This window comes from Nematolebias whitei, chromosome 9 (genome assembly GCF_014905685.2).
Source record: "Nematolebias whitei isolate Nwh7 chromosome 9, NemWhi1, whole genome shotgun sequence".
NCBI lineage: Eukaryota > Metazoa > Chordata > Actinopteri > Cyprinodontiformes > Rivulidae > Nematolebias > Nematolebias whitei.
Window position 1 is genome coordinate 45,400,770 of NC_056506.1, and position 22,028 is coordinate 45,422,797.

Below are 22,028 nucleotides of genomic sequence, written 5' to 3' on the forward strand. Positions count from 1 at the left end.
AACTACAACTGCTATTATTACTACTACTACCACAACTACAACTGCTACTACTAGTACTACTACCACTTCTACTGCTACTACCACAACTACAACTGCTCCTACTACTATTCCTACAAACAACAACAACTCTTCGAACAAAGCAACATTCACTTTTAAATTTGTTTGAAGATTTATTAAAAATTGTTTTTCATTGTCTGAAGATGTTGTGTTTATTTCAAGGCTTCGAGAGCCAGATGGAGATCACCAAAGATCTCCATCTGGCTCCTGAGCTATACGTTGCTCATGAGTGTTTTAGGTCAGTGGTTCCCAAAGTTGCAGCTATAGGACCACATTGTTGGTCGCAAAACACCAAGTGATTAACTTATCACAAACAGCATATTTACTTATTTCTGTTACAAAGAGATAAAAACCGTGGTCATAAATGACTAAAAGACAATATAATGATTGATGAGGCCTACTATTAAATGGTTTTAAAAATGGTTACACGGTTAAAATAAGAATTATTAAGATAAAAATAATGTTATTTTTAAGGACGACATGTAATGCATTTTCTCAAATCTTAACAGCGTACTGAATATTTGTCAAACCAAGGCGGTCCCAACTTTGTTCTACTTTTTCCAAAGACTAATGACTTTAGACACCCAGATATATATTTGCTCAAGCAGGCGTGAATGTATAATTTTTATGTCCTCCTTAAATAGGAAAGATACGTCTCTCCCTCTCCTCCTCCATTATTTTTTGCTCATTAATGATTGTTAATTAAAGCATATCGGGTTTCATCTTCTCTTCTGGAATATTTCATTCCAGTAAGATGTGCCTGTGGAAGTAAAACAGCAGAGATGTTGTTACAGAATACCGGAGGGGCAGCGCACAATCAGTTTGTGAATCAAACTATCATTACACATAATTATGATTGCATAATAGCAGCAAAAAGTATCTAGCGAAAAGGAAAAATCATCATCGTAATCATTTTGGCCATTTCCTTCATCACGTTCTCCATATATGCACAGGCATTTCTGCTTTTCCTAATTTACCAGGTTTCCATTATGCATTTCAACAGACAAGGTGAAGGGAGCTGTTTCAGCCTAATGTGATTGGTGTAGTGGAAAGAGGCCGTTATTCTGATCAAAACTGAATAAACACCTTGCTGACATTTTCAATCCCACCCCCCACCCTTCTCGATCCATTTCACTCTTCTGTCTCCAACCCATCAGTCTCCCACCAATTTTTTTTTAGCTCCTCTTCTGTCCATCTCCCTCAGTATGTCGGATCATTTCACTCTATTATCTTGCTCTCCTCAACCTTCAGGTCTTCATCTCAGTCTTGTTTTCTCTTCTTAACCTTTTCACACCTTCCTTCTTCTCTCATTATCTCTTGCTCTCTACCTTTACGAAAAAAAAGCACATGTTTTAATCTTCTTTCCCTTCTCTTTATTATATCCCATTTCCATCTGTACCTTTCTTTTCCGGGTGGTGAGGACCTGGAAGGGTTGGATCTGTTTCTTCTCACGATCCCATGCAACGGCCTCGGTGTCCAGAACACAAGACACCACAGAGTCCTTCTTTGTCTGTGGGGGAAAGAACAGAGCAGAAAGCAAATTAATAAAATATACGAGATGGAAAATAGGACAGAACGTTAATTTAAAAACTACAATCTGCAAAAACAACATCTGCAGCTGCAAATAGGAAACCGTCAAAGAATAAGAAATAAATTCTTGGTTGTAGGTTTAAATCAGTGGGAGGTAATCACCTTTGCAGATGGGATTTTGTGGAACAATTTGCACTTTATATAAGATTTGTAAATGCTTTTACAAAGTCTCAACACACAACTGCTTTTCAGTGCGTATCACTTCTAGTCTACCTTGAAACCTAAATTGTATTCTCATGTGTTGTCGTAATCTAAACTGGAATGTCTTGCAGCCCCCAGAAACCATCTTATCACCAGCAAACTGGTTGGTCCAATGGAGTTTACTGCTTAGTGGGGATAACAGTTTACTTGGGACTCCTCAGACTGATGAAGACCTCTGGATAGAGGGCGAAACGTCTTTCCACAAAAAAAGAAACTGTCCAGATGACCTGACTGAGCATGATTGGAATGTCATCACTTATGAACCATTTTATTATTTTGAACTACAATAGTTAAATGTTTAAAAGCAAAATATTTGTTATTGTTCTTGATTTGAAGAAACTGCTTTAAATGTCCTTTATAGATAAAATGACACTAACAAGGACGTAAAGACACGTAATCTTATTTTCTATGACAGCCTATACGTTGCTACTTTTTAACAGACCTGTTATCAAACTCCAACTCTTCTGACCACGACTGAGTACAACATTTTGACAAAAGCTTCACGACAAACGTTCAGTTTGTTTGTTGCATTATCCTGTCTGGAATAACCGAGTCGTCATTCACATGGGAACAATTTTTATGAATATTATTATTAATTTTTTATTGTTTCAGTCTTGCATCCATAAAGAAACAATTCAGAAGCCCCAGAATGACAATTTTTGAAAATGGGTTCCCAAACCTCCCCACCATCAGACATCTACACCTCCAGATGCAGGAAGAGGGCCATTTGCATCATGAAGGACCCCACTCACCCAGCATACACTTTTGCCCCGCTCCCCTTAGACAGGAGGTTGAGGAGCATTAAGTGTAGAACCACTAGACTGAGGAACAGCTTCTACCCTGAGGTTGTTAGACTCATGAATGTCTAGCCAGAATAATCACAGTGAAAAATCACATCATGTTGCTGCTGATCCATGTCATGTTCATGTGTTCATTCATACTCATCTGCTCACACAGACTCATGTTCTTGCTGCTGTTTGGTGTATTGTTTTTGTTGTTTTTGTACTACTAGCGCTTAGTGTATTTTTAGTTAATGCTTTTCTTAGGTCATATCTTAGATCTTATTACTGTTTTTCCTTTTACATTTTACTTTTGGATGTAACTGGGACCCTGTGTACACAATTTCGTTCCACCTCATGTACCACACGTATGACAAAGAACCTTGAAACCTTGAAGTGATAAAATGTTGAAATGCCACCCTTGTTTTAGTGTAGACAACCAGAACGCAAGTTTTTGAAGTCATAAACTACCCTCTAATCTAGCCTACAACCTGAGAGGTGATGTGACTGTGCTGCTGATTATACATGCTGCTGATTTCATGCCGCTGTATTCATTCGTGTCCATCTGCTCACCACGGACTCATGTTCGGGCTGCTGTTTTAACGGCGTATTGTTTAACATTATTAGTGTTTAGCGTATACCTTAGACCTTTAGCGTGCCGTTTTGCCATTTTTTAAGTGTATATCTTAGATCCTTATTTACAGTTTCTTTTTTTTTTATATACTTTGCTATTTTTTGGAGTAACTGGGACCCTGTGTACATAATTTTGTTCCACTTCATGTATCACATGTGCTGGAAATGACAATAAAATTTACTTGAACTTGAGAGTATCCTCGTCTTGTGTTTACATTGCACACCAAACAAACCAGCTAAAAGTGCATGCTCCACTCCTTGTGTTCTGTTTTTGCGTATTATTTGTAGAAGTCTGGGGTTTCAGCGGGGCGCTATTCCTGCTCAACCCGAAACAGGCAGCTCGACACCGGCCAGCCGTGTCCAATCTGCCCGTCTCTGAGGAGGGGCATACTGACCGCAATCAGACTGCCCGCCCCGGACTGAACAAGAAAAACACATCGCTGAAGCCCCGGAGCTCGATTGTTTACCGAGAAGTTGCTAAACTTCATGGTAATTAATGACCAACCGCTATCAGCTGTAGAAAACGAAGGATTTCGCAGCTTGATACTTGCAGTCAAGATATAGTTTACCCTCCAGGAGATATTTATCAGTACAACAGTAGACAATCATAAAAAAACATGATTTTAAAATTACAAGAAAATTATTATATATTAAAAAAAGAAACGAATCAAAAGCAGCTACATTATAAAGTGATGTAAAATACTAAAAACAAGAACATGTCTGTGTTGGTTTATGCCATGAACTTAGCAGATGTTTAAAGCCATTTAACATTTTATTTTATTCATCTATTCATTCATTTAAAAGAAACACAATAAACAAAACAAATTCATCAAAAAGAAAACAATGAATGAAAAGAGCGCAGAAAGAAGAAAAAAAATTCTTATATCTGCCCCTTATTTAAAAAATATAAAATAACTTTAAACAATCACTTAAATTAATCACTTTAAAGCTAGGAATTTAAAAAAAAAACATGTGTCGTGTTAGCAGAATTTAATTCTAACTTTAAAACTTATCCAACATTAATAAAACTTACCTCAAGTTGCCTTTTTGGACATGCATGCATATATTTGTACAGATTGTACTTGAGAGGAGATTATTACAGCCTCATAAAATCAATGATGATCATGATATCGGAACTGGATCGGTATCGGCCGATATCCAGATTTAGGTATCGGGCTCAGAAGTAAAAAAATGTGGATCGGTGCATCCCTACTTACTACTTGTACTTTTACTTAAACTTTTACTCTTTGTACTTGTATTCCTACTTCATGGTTTTTCACTTATCACGGGGCTTCAGGGTACGGATCCCCATCGATAAAAGAGGGACTACTGTATTTTTATTTAAATGTACTTTTACTAATAGAGCGTTAAAAACCAAACAGTTTTTTTTCTGGGGGGTTAATAAAGTAATTCAATTAAGTTTTAGATCATTTTCAGTATTTCTGTGTGAAGACCTTTCTCGAAACGTTGCTGTGTGTACGAGGATATTTTTAGAAACGATGAACAAAAGGTAAATATAAAAACTGTTTCCATGTGAACAAGGTCCAAGATGCTTTTGCGGTTGACATTCAGTTTCCTGAGCAGGAAAACACTGGTCAGGTTTAACTGGCCACTGAAACTGGGATACAACATGAAGCTGTGTCTCATCTATAAACACATCAGAGGGAGGTTTGTGTGGGTCCACCAGGATTCTTCAGATGTTCAACGTTACAACAAAAACAGGCTGGAAATGTATCTGCAAGTGAAATCTGAAGAAGCTTATCAGAGGAGGCGCATTAGCACTAACAGGTTGTTTGAAAACAGTCTCATTTTAAACACAATAAGTTATACCTGTAAGGTCATTAAGCCAAGTTATGCATTAATTACCAATAAATGGATCTCTATTAATATGTATGTACTGATATTAATTCATAACTTTAAGCTTTAAAGCTCTGTGGGAGCTACAAGGAAAATTGGTTATCCCTTATTAATATGCAAAATAATGCAGCAAGGTGCAGGAAAATCTAATCAGACCATCTCTGTGCTCGTGAGAAGTTTCACACGAGCATTGTTCATTTGTTGTGTTCACCAAAAGGCGTTCTGCTACGACAACAGAATGTCAGGAAAAGGGATGCAATTTTAATTTAAGCAATTTCTTAAATCAATGATCTGCCACATTAATGATTGGTAATCAATTTGTAGGATGAAAGTTTCATTCAGACGGCTGACGGGAGTCGTTTCCCACAGCACAAATAAATGAAACGCTATAAATTAGGCATCATGAATCACACAAACAGGGAAACAAATTTAAATAAATCCCATCACTTAATTGCTGCGTCTTTTTCCACATAATGCAAATACATGCACAAATGTTCCCTTCCGTTTGATTTAGGCAGAGAAAAACCAAAATAAAGGCAAAGTAACATGAAATACGGTTGAGTAAAGAGACGATGAGGTGCCAGAGAGCAAATAGGAATGAAGGAGGTTTAAAGGGGAGTGAGAAAAAAAAAAAAGAAGTAAGACAAATAATGAGAAGGGAGATAGGGATAAAAAGGAGCTGAAGGAAAAAACAAAAACAGGTACAAGAAGACAGCAACAGGAGCACTGACAGACAAAGGAGCAAAAGGGTGAGAGCGAATATTTAAGAAGCGTAGGGAGGGCGGGGTAAGGAAGGCAGAGACCAAAAAGGTGAAATTACCAACAGGTAGCATCAAAGTTGAGGGAGAAGACAAGATGAGAGGAAAAGAGACACGGGTGAATAAGATAAGAATCAGAAGAGAGGAAAAGAGAGAGCCAAAAGTACTGAGAGAAAGAATAAGTATCATCAAGAAGTAATGAAGAACAAAGGAGACGAATGATTAGACGGAGAGATGTGAGAAAGAGACGAGGTGAGCACGAGAGGGAAGACGTCACGTTGCCTTTAAAGTTACTGGGAAAAAAAAACAGAGATGAAAGTCTGAGGAACGTTAGAGGGCAGACGTTACGAAGAGCAGCGAGACACAGAGGTGAGATCGACTCAGGAGCAGCACGAGTATTCAAGGCGCGAGTCCACACGGCTGTCAGAATTATTTATTTTGTCAAAGTTTATGAAAGTTCTGCCCGAACATCTCTCAACGCTGACAAGTATTCCTTCAACCAAAAACAGAACAAATAAATTACCTTTCTCTCTTCTTAGACCGATTATTCAGTCAACCTGTATTAATAGGAATACACAAACACCGATACAAGTATGAGGTATCGGTTACAGTGCCATGTGTGTGTACTTGTACTTGTAAAAAGTGTTCTGATGTCACTTTATGGCGCCGTGATGATCAAGTCTTAGTTAGACTGGTGTTAGCAGAGGAGCAATATCAGCTGTGTGGAGGATTTTTTTTTTTTATTATACCTATTTATTCATTTATTTGAAATGGGCGACTTGATCCACTCCCCTGATCACTTGGCGGTGGTACTGAACCATACAGCCGTTTGCTAATCGTGTGGAAGTATTTCAAAGTAAACAGTTAAGTAGAAGACGTTGCCTGGGAATTTACAGATCTGCTCCTCAACAATCTCACCGCTCAGTCCCTGGAAACGTAATGAAGGTCTCCATCATCATCACTACGGTAAACAAGAACATTAGTAAATTATAAGAGCAGTTTAGGAGTCATTGACCCCGGAAAGCCAAGCCAGCAAGCCCCCTGAAGTGTCAGCAACGAGACGGGTCGGCGGCAGCCATCAGTCTATACCATTCTGAGGAGAGGGTCACTTATGAGCCTGAAAAGCTGCTTAACAAGCTGCTTAATGAGTAGCAAAGATGAAAAACAGAAATAAGCTATGACTGTACATAATTAAATCATTTGCCAAGTAAACAAATTAAAGTTCAGCAATCAGCTTATTGTAAACCACAATTACCGTATTTTTCGCCATACGAGTTGCATCTTTTTGCATAAATTTGAAAGTCCTGTGACTTGTACATCGAAGCAACTAATATTCGTTGTTTTCCCCATATTTATAATCCAATTTTTGCCTGAGATCTGACAATTTCATTCATCCTGACATGGAAAAAATTGAACACTACCATTTTCAGCCACTAGAGGGCCATCGAGCATTATGGCAAGCTAATACGTAAAAGTGGCTATTAATGAGACACTTGGCTTGCCATATCAAGCCACCTTCGTCTCGCTTCTGAACTCCTGGAGCAAACGTCAAATCAGCTGCATTTCGCCGCCCAGGCAAAATGCAGCTGATTTGACCATTAAAGTTCATTTATTAAGGAAAAGTTCAACTAAAACACACCTTTACTATAATGTCGAGCAAACAAATAAATGTTTTTAAGTGTTAATCTTGTTAAATTCTTGTTAAAGTCCTCCTGTGCATGCTCCCGCGGCCACCATTTGGCAGCCAATTGATTTTTGGCACAACACCGGCCCACGGTGACGCAGAATAGATGCAACTTATACGGCAGTGCGACTTATTTATGTTTTTTCCATTTTATTAGACATATTTGGACTGATGAGACTTATATGGCAGTGCGGCGTGTACGGCGCCACGTATGGCAATTTATGTTTAAAGCAAGAACACTATTTTACAATTTCTTAAGTGTACAAGCTGAAGTAAAACTTTTTGTATTTTTAAATGTCCTACAGCTGATATTTTGTGACATCAAAACAAGTGATTACTTAAATTTGATAATTTCTGCATTTTGTTTAACTGAGGGAGGTCAGACGTTTTAACAGAAGATTTCTGGGTCTTCTTAACTGTTGGTAAGCTTTACCTGCAGTCAGGAAGAGCTCTGTAAGAGAGCAGGAAGATCTAAGAAAAAAAAAAAAACCAGAGAGGTGGAAAGCAAGAAGCAACAAAGTATTCCAGCCAGCTTTGAAGAAGGGATTCATCGGATCATCACTGACTTAAACTGCCTGGTACATCAGAGTGGCCACCCAGCAGAAAGTGTTTAATGTGAAGCAGTAAAAGAACAGCTCCTAGTCTTCCCCGAGCTCCTATTAGTGCTGTCAGTAAAGAAACAAATAAAGCTGGCATGTAATAGGAATAAAAACGAACTGCCCAGCAAAGATTTAGTGAGGAGCTACACAAAGCAGAGGCACATGTGTTTAACCCACAATTTATTATAAGGAATTGGCTCTTTTTGCTTCTTTGGAATAAAAACGGAACATTTTCTGGTGTCGCTCCTCTTTAGTAATTAGGACAAACCACAAAGAAGTTGTTGAAGATGGTTTGTTCCCCTCAGCACAGACAATCACCAATACAGCTATCATTTAACACCATGTTGTGGTGGGAAAAACAGGCCAGCACAATTAAACAAAGGTGATACTGGACCAGAGGAAACGAACACTGGAAGGTTTATCGTTTTGTTTCAACTGGACTTCCACCCTTCCATATGAGTCTCCTCATAAGCACACAGAAATGTCATGACTGAAACCAAACATTTTCAAATGTTTCAGTGTCATTAAAAATTAACTAAAGCTTTGCAGTCAATCTCTTATGATTGAACCGATCAACAGAGGATGCCATCTCCTCTGTGGTCCACACTGCGCTCAACCACCTGGAGCGGAAAGACTCTTACGTCCGTATGACCTTTGTGGACTTTATGTCTACCTTCAATACTATGATCCCCCCAAACCCTGATGGACAAAATATTCACACTAGGACTAAGCCCCTCCATTTGCAACTGGGCACTAGACTTCTTAATAAACAGACCACAGTCAGTGAGGATCCACAACTTCTCCTCCTCCACCATAACCCTCAGCACTGGCTCTCCTCAGGGATGTGTGTTGAGCCCCCTCCTGTTTACTCTGCTCACATATGATTGTGCAGCTACCCATCCAGGCTGTCACATTGTAAAGTTTGCAGATGATACAGCGGTGGTGGGATGCATCACAAACAATGATGAGTCCAGCTACAGGCAAGAGGTGGAACACCTGGAGAGCTGGTGCAAAGAGAATAACCTTCACATTATTGTGAAGAAGACAAAGGAGATGCTTGTGGACTTCAGAAGGAACAAACACACCTACACCCCCCTGAACATAAGAGGATCTGCGGTGGAAGTGGTCTCCAGCTACAAGTACTTGGGTGTACACATGAATGACAACCTCAGCTGGAGCAACAACACCACCAGCCTGATCAAGAAAGCTCATCAGAGACTCTACTTCCTCAGACGGCTGAGACGAGCTGGTCTGGGAAGCTCAGTCCTCACCTCCTTCTACAGGTGTGCAGTGGAGAACATCCTGTGCTTCAGCATCACCGTGTGGCATGGAGGCTGCACAGCTGCAGAAAGAAAAGCTTTGCAGAGAGTGGTGAAGGCTGCACAGAAATCTGTTGGAATCAGTCTCCCCACCATCAGATATCTACACCTCCAGATGCAGGAAGAGGGCCACCTGCATCATGAAGGACCCCACTCACCCAGCACACACACTTTTTGCCCCACTCCCCTCAGGAAGGAGGTTAAGTAGCATTAAGTGTAGAACCACTAGACTGAGGAACAGCTTCTACCCTGAGGCTGTTAGACTCATGAATCTCTAACCAGAATAATCACTGTGAAAAAAAATCACATCATTTTGCTGCTGATCTGTTTCAATGTTGCTGCTGATCGGTTTCATGTTGCTGCTGTTCATGCGAGCTCATCTGCTCACACAGACTCATGTTCATGTTTGTGCTGATGTTCAACGTAATGTTTTTATGCAATTAGTGCTTAGTGTATATTTAGTTGATGTTTTTCTTAGTTCATATCTTAGATCTTATTACTGTTTTTCTTTTACATTTTATAGTTTGATGTAACTGGGACCCTGTGTACATAATTTCGCTCCACCACATGTACCACATGACAATAAAGAATCTCTGACTCTGACTGACTGACTCTTAAAATAACGTTATGACACCTAAATGGAATAAATTGTGATAAAGCCACTGACGTCCAAATAAAAACTTTGTAAGACCTTCAGACAACCTGAAAACCTCAAGAGCACTTCAAAAGTTACAAGAAAAAGTTTGACTCTCAGCTACTACCACACCACTCTTTAGCTTAATATGTTTATTAACCGAGTTACAGTTTCTGTGTTAGATAAGGTTGATTAGCTGTGGCGGCCATCTTGGATAAGGTTAACTAGTTGTAGAAGTTTAATCAATAATTGCTTTTACAGTTTAAATAAAATCTGCTCACTGCTAGGCCTGTCACAATAACAAATTTTGCTGGGTGATTGTCTCAGAAATTATTGCGATAAACGATAATATTGTTCAAAATTTGACAATAATTAGTAATTATTGTCAAATTTAAGAAGATGTTGGTTAATTTTATTTTGAGTGTGGTACCTTTTTTGGCCACTGGATGGCAGTATAAGACTGAACCGAAGGATGGATAGTGAGGGAGCAAGCAGCGCGTTTAAGAAAAATGGGAGGGAGGCCCCTTGACGTGACATGGGCTGTCTCTCCGCCATTTTGAGAACTGAAAAAAAAGGAAGGACGCTCGGTGTGGTTTGAGCTCTTTAGCATAGCATTTTTCACACAAAGCTTTTAATTAAAAAAAAAATAAATAAAAATCAGTAAACAAGTTCTCAGCTTCTTTTTGCAGAGAAAAACAACTTTTTATACAAAGGCACGAGTTTCAATGGGGAATTTTGGAGCTTTGACAAGACAGAGAATTTTAAGTGCGCCTCATAGTCCAAAAAGTACAGTATACAAGAACACTCAAATAACCACTTGGATTATTCAGTACAATACTAGATTCAGAAAATACTTGATACCTGCAGTCCTACTGAACAACACGTTTAACTTTAGCTGTTTTGAATCACCCACTACCGTAAGCAATAATGTGTGGATGCATGTGCATTTTACAACTGACCTTAGAAAACCCATTAGAGGTTGTAGCTGAGAAGCTTTCCCAACCCATATTTTAATATTTTATAGTAGCATAACAGTTTTCAAGTTTGGACCAAAATGGCTACAACTCTAGCTTTTCTCAACAAGAGTCGATCTTAGTCCAAAACTCTGGCATGACAAGCGGAGGACGACATGCACGCCTTCAACGGATGCTAGACGCCTTACTAAAATAAAAATCTAAATTTGACTTTAACCCACCAGGGTCCTCTTACGTGCTCCTGTTTTGAAACATGCTGCAACAAAAGAAGCTCCTTCCTTCTTTAACAGTTCTGAAAAAGTTAAACGATTCAGCTATCCGCCCTGATTAGCACATGCCATGTGGGAATTTATTGTGACGTTACCGACATCTGTTCACAGTTTTGAAAACAAGTGAAAGGAAGAAAAAAAAAAAAAAACAGCAGACAGATGTAGATTTATGTGGTACTTTGCTGCAGTTCCTTTCTATATAGCAGGAAAACAAACTCAGCAGGCACAGAAGCAGCTCAGATAACCTCAGGCAAAGAGCCAAAGCCTCAGGTGGTTCTGATCTCTTTCTCACTCCCCACACAAAAAGATCCTCGCCAATTTGGCGAGCCTACCCACAGCTGCAATTTAAAGTTAAACAACTGGCGGTCTTGACATCCATTAGAAAGACTCCTCGTGTTAATGCATTGCTTTCTTAATGACCAGCAGTTGATTGTGACGACTGCGGGAAAGCAGAGGGACGCCTAAATATTAATGGGAAGTTGGAAACTGTGGCAGGCAGGTGAGTAGAAGAGAGATGGATGAGAATAAGGTTGACAAACAAAACTGCAACATATAACAGGAGTGAGCAAGATAAAGGTGTTTTGGCTGTTATCCTCGTTGGTAAAAGCCCTCATTTGACAATCACAGCACAGACCCACTCTCACCTTTCCCCGAGGGCCGAGCTGCAAAGAGCGCTGCGCTGAAGAGTTTTTACCTTGGGAATGCGAGAGATGATATCGGGGTATTTGCTGGTGTTGTCTTCCTGGTTGCGGCTGAATATCCGAACTTCACCGCTCTCCAGAATGTGAATCTGCAGTGGGAAAGTGAAACGATGTAGAAAAACAAATTTAGGTGATTCAAAGTCGTCTTTCAGACAAACGCAAATATTTTATCAAGTGGTTTGGATGAAAGTGTAGAAAAGATGTGCACAGCTGCCGTCAACAACAGCGCAGTACGTGTGTAGATGGAGTTACCACTTCAACGTGCGGTGAGGCAGTTGAGCCTTTTTGTTAAGATGTCTGCAAAACAATCAGTCCGGTGTCGGATTATGTGATTGTAGAGCGAGACTACAAGCTGGATCTCAGCCAATTATCACTTGTAGTCTTTGATGGCATGAATAGAGCATAATCAGTCAGGACTTCATCGTCTCACGCCGACAGCAACAACAACCCCACATTCTGTTTTCAAATTCTACTTCAAAAGACACGTTAAAGCATTTCCTGAGTAATTCTGGTGTGTATTTACTGTAAAGTTACAGTAAACGTGTAAATATATGAGCGTTAACGGTTCAAAACACAAAAAAGACCAAGTCAATTTTACGAATATTGACCTTCGCTATAACGAGCTAGTAGACATGAATACTCCTAACAGACTGATCAGTGCCTTCGTTTTAAACCTTGCCATTAATCATTTGACGTCTGTTAGCATAATACCTCATGAAAGGGGTGCACAGTTTTCTGGCCGATCACCGATTTCTAAAAAGTCTGACCCGCTGATTCAGATTTTGGCCGATACAGATTTTGTTTTCTATGCGACACTGTCAGGTGTTCCAAGGTCACGATGCACCTTCAATTTTCCATTATTTCATTGAAAAACATACCCTTGAACAATATCCTAGAAATAATACAAACATGTTTTAACTGGCCATGCTCTGAAATATAAATGAAGTTTAGACAATTGTTTAAAAAATTTTTTATTTTTTTTAATCGGTAAAATCGGTTTCTCATGAAAGTATCGTCCGATTTCCCAAAATTAAGGAAATCGGGGCGGCCGGACGATTTATCGGTGCACCGCTACTTCATGAACCACTGGATGGATTTAAATTAATTGTTCAATATTTATTAGTTACACATCTAGTGATTAACACAGGTCAACCGATCTTAAAAGTAGAAACTCAAAATATAGCAATAATTCAGTGTTTAACAGATATTGAGCTAATATTTTACTTATTTTTAAAAAATTTTACCAAAATGGCAACAATTTTTGTAACTTCTCAACACATGATGACTTCAGTCTAAACTCCGGCGTGAACGGCAGCGGACAGAAGGCCTTCCATCAAGGAATGCCGGGCTCTTACGTTCCTCATTAATTTATGTTCTTGACGTGAGAGGACTGTATTTAATGCACTATGGTGTGCATTTTGTAAATAGAATAAAGTAAAACAGAAGAACAGATAAAATTAGTGGTGTAACATAAACACAGGTTGTGTTAAGACAGCAGATTATTTGCTGTGGTCTTAATAAAAGAAATGTTTCTACAGTAATTGTGTAATGTTCAAGTACTAACTCATTATCGGTGCTCAGTGTTGGTAAAGTACCCAAACTGAAGTACTTGTATTTGAATGGAGAAAAAAAAAAAAACAGTCTCGTGACAACCCTAGAATAAACAGCCAACACGAAGTTGCAGAGACAGGATGGCTGCATGTTTTTCATCTCACTTCAAGTACCTTTAATGGAACAATTAAAAGGATTTATTAGTTACAGGCTACAAACATCGTGGCAAATCTGTGTACATGATTTTATTATAAGTTTAGCATCTTAATTCTATGGTTTCTGGATGACATTTTATCATCAGAAACAAGGTGAGTAAAAAAAAGAAAAGATACACTGCGTACACATGCAACATATGGTAAATGCTCTGCACTTAAATAGCCCTTTTTAAAAAAAAATAAGGTTCACAAAGTGTTTTGCATAATCACACATTCGCATGTAGCTGCTATGCTAAGTGCTGTGACTGGGAGCAGTTTAGAGTTCATCATGTCGAGTAAAGATATTACATCTGGAGGTGATGTGGACTAAACTGCACTCCTTAATGTGTTTCAAGGCTGCAAACAATAAATGATCTAAAAGTTATTTTCGATTGTTGTGCCTGTGGGCCTGATTTGGCCCCCGGACCACCAGTTGAATAGCCCTGCCCTTGAGTCTGTAGTTAAAATGCAGCTGGCTGCCAGTTTGTTTAAGTCTGACTTGTGTCATACAACCAGAAAGTCCATATTTTCTGTTTTGTGCACACAAATTCAGTAGCTGAAGACTTTTAAAAACTGAGTGACCTACAGCTCAATAATGTGACTGGATGAACATTGTGTAGACACAAAAGGAGCTGCCGTCTCAAGGGGAACGCCACATTGTGATCTGAAATTGCATAAAAAATGTGCAGCTTTGGAGACTTGAGAGTAATTGTGCAGCAGCAAAGTAAAATTATTATTTAAAAAAAAAAAAAAAAAAAGATGAAAAACGACTATGTGAATCATCTTTTTATGAATTTTCCAGCCAGACAACTGGATTTAATACAGCAAATACAAAAGGCAGGTGAGCACCGGTGCAACTCTTTATGCAGCGACGCTGAAAGTGGAAATGAGGTCGTTTATGAAACTGACTGACTCACCATGACACTATTTTGTTCACATAATAAATCAATTTAGGCTAAAGTCAGATATCTACAATATCCTACTCCCTTTATTTATTTTTTTAAATATGACTTTTTGCACAGTGGCACTGAATTCAATCGTCAAACAACTCAAAAATGTCATCGTACCGTATTTTCCTGCGTATAAGTCGCGTTTATTATGCGTCACTGCTGACCCCCGGGAAACGTGGGCTGGTGTCGTGCCAAAAGTCGAATGGCTGACAAAAATCGGCTGCGGGAGCGTGCACGGGAGGACTCGCTGTTGCAGTTCTTCGCAATTTAACAAGGTTATAAACAATTATTTGTTTGCTCGACAGAACAGCAAAGGTGTGTCTCATGTCAGTTTCATGTTAGCATGAATGAACATTTAAAAAGTGTCCGTCAAAAATTGTGTCATGAATATGGAAAAAAAAAAAAGTATACAAGTCGCAGGACCAGCAAATCTATGCAAAAAAACCTGTGACTTATACGCTGGAAAATACGGTAGTTTACTTTGAAAGGAACATAAAGCAGAAACTACGTTCACAGGTGAGCTCAGATTTACTGTCAGGATATATTCGTCCCTCTTTACACTATTCACAGAGTAACAAGGACAATGTTCCACTATGAAAACAGCAAAAGTGTAGAGGTTTACTATTCGCTACTTTTTACTTTCACACTGGTTTCTTGTTTTTGAGAAAGATTTCTTATTTAAGCCTTAACAATAGTAGAAATTCAAGCCCTTATCGGATAGCAATTATTAGCCTAAACTAGATGAAGACTTTTGCCTCTTTGTCCATGCTGCATGCTCTATGACTGATGTCATGGCTGATGAGGTCCTAACAAGGGCTGAATGATTTTGGAAAATATTCTAATTGAGATTTTTTAAACTCAATATTTCGATTTAATATGCGATTTTCTTTCAATGTTTTCTTCTCAGTTGCAAAAAAACTCCACCGTTTTCAGCTCCACTGCAACTCATCACATCTCTTCTTGGTCTGCTGCCTTCATACATCTCCTCCTACATGTCTCTGCGTGAGTGCAGCTCCAGCGTGCGCTCCAAGGACATTATTACCTGCAGTGTTCCCTCAGTGAGGACTGAACTAGACAAAAAGGGCCTTCTCCTACTCTGCTCCCATTTCCTGGAATATCTTACAAAAAACATCTGAAGCTCTCGACCTTGACCTCTCTAAGTGGCTTTAAGAATCTGTTGGACTCCTGGCAAGGACCAACGCAGACATGTTCCTGTTTTTAGTTTTCCACATCGCCTTATAATCTAGCTGTTTTTGCTACTGTTTTGTTGTTTTTGCCATCTTTTTTTTTTTAATAATCTGTATGCTTCTTTTATGACCATCTATTGTTGTCGTTGTTGTCCACTGTTGTCATCACTCTGTTAAAATCAGGTCTCTCTTGTAAATGAGTCCTCGAGGCTCAGTGGGATTAACATGTCTAAATAAAGATTGAATGAATGAAAAAACTCTGTTTCTGAATTTTTGTGTAGCTCCATAGCAACTTGGCTAAAATGTGTGCACGAGGGCGTTCTGTACCGCTTATCCATTGTGTTTACCAAAGCCGTAAACCAAGGCTTGGTCTCTGTATTGATGTGCATCATGTCTTTCACTATGAACTCCGTTACTGCTCGAGTTATTTCCGCGTGCCGTTTCGAATTATGTTCATACGGAGTAACACCTTGGAACAGTTCGGTCAGTGATCCCTGTCGGCTGCTACTTTGCTTACTTGAAGTTGAAGCGCTGGTCGTTGGCGTTCAAGCCATGCAACTATCGTAAATGGCTTTGTGGTGGGTTTTTTTAAGTGTTGACAAAAATGTGTGGCGTTACCTCGAGAGGTAGCAACAGCAGCAAGGCAGGTTCTGCACGACACATGTCGTTGCGCAGCGTCTTCTTTTTTTTTTTATAGCTAAAATAATTCCAAACAACGAAACGTGCTGCCGCTCTTTGGTACCAAACTTTCAGATGCAGCTTCTGTCGAGCCGGACGCCATTGTGCAACCGGTTAAAGCGCAGTGTTGACTTCTCCCGCTCCCCGCTCTGCTTTGCTCCGCTCACTCACAAGTCACGCAACCAGATCACGTGACCAGTCAAATTGCGGCCTTTGTGATTAGAAAATCTCGTTTTATCATATCGCGATATTATTGCAAACGCAATTAATTGTTCAGCCCTAGTACTAACTATTGATTACATCACTTCAAGGTTGACTGAACTATCTCTTTGACGTGCGTCAGTGCAGCTGACCTCTGCTCCAAGTCTCTTTTGGTTCGCTCACTTCATTTCTGAAAGCTTCCATCTTTGTGGCTCGATTAGCGATTCATGAACAGACGGAGGCAGCTTAAAGAACTGTTCTGTGAAGGTACCTATAGCAATAGCGAAACTATCTAAACGTGTCTGTAATGACAGAACGAACCCTAGCTTAAAAATCAAACGAACAAATAAATAAATAAATGAGGATGTCACTGCATTTATCATCACAACCATTCACGATAGCGCACCAGCTGTCAGAGCGGAGGTGGAAGAAAAGGAAGCTGCACCAACTCAAACCTGAAAAAGGGGTGCCATCAGGCAGGTGCTAAAAACAAAAACTGTTCTTGAAACAATACAAAAAAAAATCCTACGGTCTTCTCCTCGAAGTCTACCTGCTGATAACGTTCTTTGAAATGGCATCTAAAATGATCTCTAATTTAAACCATGCTAACCTACAATCCATTAACTACATAGTATGCATCATATCATATTTAGGGGCATTTTCTACATTAGCACCACTGCGACAACTCATTTAGCTCATTTTCAGTTTTTCTTTTATTTTTCTTCTACTTGCCACAATCTCAAACAGACAAACTAATAAAAGAAGAAGAAAACAGATGCGGAGTAATTGTGATTCATCTGCTGCCACACAAGATGGGGACAGTCTTCTGGCAAGTCACAAACCACTTTCTCTCGCGCACTCTCACACACTCGCATACACTGATGGGGGAGTTTTGAGCAGCGAGTGTATCACGAGCCCCCCTGCTGGTAGTCTGAGGTAAGGTCCACTGCAGTGAGCAAACGGAAGCAGAAAAAAGGAAACGTCAGGGAGCTTTCAGCTTCATTCCTGCCGTCACGTTTCTCTCCCCTCCTCTCATTCAGCTCCGTTCAAAGGCTCTTTATTGGCACAACAGTCCAAAATTAACAAAACAGCTGAAGGGGTTTATATTACAGGTACTGTATTTTTTCTGTCCTTTCCTTAAATTACCTTCACTACTATGTGTCTTGCTCGCTCAGTCTCCTGCCTATAGTCTCACCTAGGCCTGTCACGATAACAAATTATGCTGGACGATTAATTGTCTCAGAAATTATCGCGATAAACGATAATATTGTTTGAAATTTTACAATAATTAGTAATTATTATCAAATTTAAGACAAAATGTTGGTTAATTTTTGTGCGTAGTACCTTTTTTGACCACTGGATGTCAGTATAAGACTGTTTGAACCGAAGGATGGATAGTGAGGGAGTGAGCAGCGTGTCTCTAAGAAAAATGGGAGGGAGGCCCCATGACGTGACATGGGCCGTCTCTTGTTCCCGTTTTTCGGTTCTAAACATGGCGGACGCTCGGTGCGGTTTGAGCTCTTTAGCATAGCATTTTTCACACAAAGCTTTTAATAAAAAAAATTAGTAAACAAGTTCTCAACTTCTTTTTGCAGAGAAAAACTTTTTACACGAAGGCACGGGTTTCAACCGTGACTTTTGGAGCTTTGACAAGACGGGGTTTTTTTTCCCCGAGGTCAGCCTGTTAGCTTAGCTCGTAGCTTAGCTCGTAGCTTAGCTGCTTATAACGATCCAAAAACACAATTTTGGACAGTTAAAACAGATTTTAAAAGAGAAAAGAGAAAGGGAGGTGTCAGTGAAGAGCACCGGAGTTGAGCTTTTTGTCATTCAGTGTCTTTAGTAGAAAGAGACACGAAGAAACGATAAAGCCGATAAATGAAAAGGAGGTCAATAATTTTCATTAATCATGTGATTGATTTATTGTTTATTGCGACAGGCCTAGTCTCACCTACAGCCACTCTATCCCATCAGCCACCAGGCCGACAGAGGCAGTGGAAGCTTGCTCTGCCCACAGGCTAAGAGTAAAAGTGGTACTACTGTTCATCTTAAAAGAATGGGCACAGGCGTGTAATACAGCAGGCAACAGCAATACGTCATATAAAAAAAATCACAGCTGAAAGGTATGCACATACAAAATTCAGCAGGTGCATGCAGGGTGTCAGTTGCAATCCCTCACTTCTCTGTACATGCACATAAATACACACCTGTGCCCGCTCCCCGTCGTATTTGTACTCGCAGGTGAATGCCGCCTCGTCAAACCTCTTCATCACCTCGCCTACACCCTTGGTGGGGTGAGCCAACATGGGTCTCAGCGGTACGCCTGCAAGACGAAGGAAGGAAGGTGGAAGCCAAACAAAAAACAGAATTAACGCACAAACACAGCCATGCATTATTTATGACCGTTAAATAAAAAGGCGGGATAGTTATTGCAAATTAGCCTTAAAAAAAAAAAAAAGATTTGTCTGATAGAAAGTGACGCTAACAGGCCTCCAGGTTAAGAGAGCGAGACACTTCTTGAGTCTGCTTGAGAAGGAAAAAGAAAACTGCTCAAGAGCTGTGAAATGTTTCTTCTATGACACATTCTCAGATGAAACACCAACATTACTCCCACAACTGCTTCTGCGACAAAACCACAGCTGAAATAAGTTGTTTGTGCTTTTATTTGGCTCTAATATTAAAGTTTTCTGACTCACGTCCCCTTGGGCTGTTAAGTAAAGCTTCAAAAGCATCAGAAAAGACAGAACGACACAGAAAAATCCTTCAGCTGCAGCTTTTAAGAGCAAGAAGTTGCTGTTTACTTCTAATCAACTGGTACAAACAAAAAAAAAAACAGTTTCTAAATATACACTTCAGAAGAACAATCCTCTATAACGAATGTCTACAATGTTTGAGCATCACTTTGACTTTCAGACTACGTCCACACTAAACCTGAGCTCAGTATTTGGAAAATTCACTCAGGTTTAGCCATTTCTGTTTATTTGTTTATTTAAGGATCCCCATTAGTTTCTACCGTAGTGGAGACTATTCTTCCTGGGGTCCACACTTAAAACACTGCAATTAAATCAAGCTTTTACAAACATGCAAAAAGACGTAACAAAATACCTAAGATAAAAACAAATTCAAAATATAAAAATCAATATTTTACAAGCATTACAAAATGAAAAAACACTATTTAAACACGCGCAAGAATTAAAATCACAAAAAAAATCACCAATTACAACGTTAAACAATCTTGATTTCCATTGTAAATTTATCAATTCAATTTTATTTCATTATCTATTGTAGATTTTTTTTTAAAGATTCTTTTTAAAATTAACATGATCAGCAATTAATGTAATTCCAGATACACAGCTGTTCTTTTGAGAGCGTTAGTCCTGGGCAGAGGTCATGTAAAAGTAACAAGAGAGGCTCGTCTAGTATTAAAAGCACGTCTATTGCAGCTGGTAACAACTGTGAGAAAAGGCTAAAAGGTTTATGTGTAAAGACAGAAGGCGGCATGCTAGCCTGTCACGAACTTTCATCCACGACGCATGAAATCAACGTTTGTTCTAAAAGGACATCCGAGTGCTAGCCTTGTAGCTTTATTTTGAACTACCTGCAGTTTATCCAGATGTTTTTTGAAGCACTTGACCAAACGGCTGAACATTACAGAAGTTGACAAAGAACTAAAGACTGTATAACTAATTTTCTTATTTCCAGAGACATAAAATGTGCGTTACGCCAGATTATAGCAATGTTTCTGCTCATCTTAGTCACGATCTTATTAATTTGTGTAGACCATGAAAGAGTTTTGTCTATTATGACTCCCAGTAGCTTAGCCTTCTTCAACTTATTCTTTTGACTGTTTTTGTACAAAGATATGCAACTTCTGAGTTTGTCTTACAAACTGTGCAGAATAAGTTGGACAGACTGTGGCAGCCATCATGAACTGCGTTGACTCCAAAAGTTAAGTTATAGAGGAGTTGTTCAGGAGACTTGTTGCTGACAGTACAGACAAATGCACACCCACCTTTAACATCAGCTGCAGGCGATATAGAAAAAAAAAAAACCTCTGCTCCTCTAAATATGCAACACTTCAGAATGGAACAGCTTCTAAATAACAATTGCTCGCATGATAAAGGAGCAACTAGATTTGTTTAATTGAGCAAAAACAGCCAATTCAGTCTTGTTTTGTGCAGATGGTGGCTGGTATCCATGTCCTACCTCGACGACAAAGCTCATCACAAACCGTAACCTAAAGCTAATTCTGATCCTAATGGTATATTTTTTAAAGACAAATGGTTAAAATAAGAGGCTGTACTCCACTGATTAGCTCAATAACCACACAGCAGTCGTCGTTTAGGATGTTATAAACTGACATTTGAGTGGCTGCTTACCTGGAGTTAGCTTGCAGTGTTTGGGCAGCTGGTCAATGCCTTCTTTTAGCAAAACGGGGATGATGGCGTCATAATTGGGCATCTCGCTGCACATAAAGTAAAAATAAATAAATGTTTTAAAATACTTCAAGGAGGCACAAAAAAACAGACTGCAAAGTAAATGGAGGGAGTTGAATTAGTTACCAGTAGGTTTGTTTCAGAATCAGACTCTTCTCTTCGATCATGGCCCGCCTGCTCTCAGAGCTCATACCCTTCCCTGCGTCGATCACAGCAGGAGGAAAAGCTGGATGGATAGAAGGGAAAACTTGTTTTTCAAGCAGATCTGAGCCAGTGGTTGAAATTCTGCCTGATCAATATTAATTAGATGGAAGTTAGAGGGATCAAAAATCCAGGAAATATACAAAAAATGAGGTTGCAGCTGCAGATTGATGAAGTTTTTTTTTTTTAAAATGTGTTTTAAATGTGTCTGTCATGAACCAAAGGATGGTTTTTAAATGGGTTGTACATCTACAGTTGAATAAACAGCCGCCACCGCTAAGCAACTTTTGCGAACACGAAAATTGAAACAACTCAACCAGTTTTACAGATACGGAGCTAAAAATAGGTGCGGTAGTAGCTGAGAGTGATCCCCAACTTGTACACTGAGCAATAACTGATTGTGTGATTTTCTTTTTGTTTTGTTTGTTTAAACAAACCGCTGGAGTGGTTCAAGCCGAGGATCAGTTCCTCCAAACCCGAGGACATCTTGAGCCAGAAAAGAGTAGAGTGCACTCTCCGGGTCGGGGAGGAGGTCCTACCCCAAGTGGAGGAGTTGAAGTATCTCAGGGTCTTGCTCA

General features: G+C 39.4%; 1 protein-coding gene across 1 annotated transcript in view; it reads right to left on the reverse strand.

Moving 5' to 3' along the window:
• The window catches only part of lig1 (ligase I, DNA, ATP-dependent), a 111,697-nt gene that overhangs the window by 28,854 nt on the left and 60,815 nt on the right, over window positions 1–22,028 (reverse strand). Inside the window, exons 15-19 of the mRNA XM_037682408.1 lie at window positions 21,376–21,475; window positions 21,193–21,278; window positions 19,021–19,136; window positions 12,049–12,144; window positions 1,457–1,567 (exon numbers count right to left, since the gene is read on the reverse strand). Coding sequence (XP_037538336.1) covers window positions 1,457–1,567; window positions 12,049–12,144; window positions 19,021–19,136; window positions 21,193–21,278; window positions 21,376–21,475 — 509 coding nt within the window. The remainder of the gene's footprint in view (window positions 1–1,456; window positions 1,568–12,048; window positions 12,145–19,020; window positions 19,137–21,192; window positions 21,279–21,375; window positions 21,476–22,028) is intronic.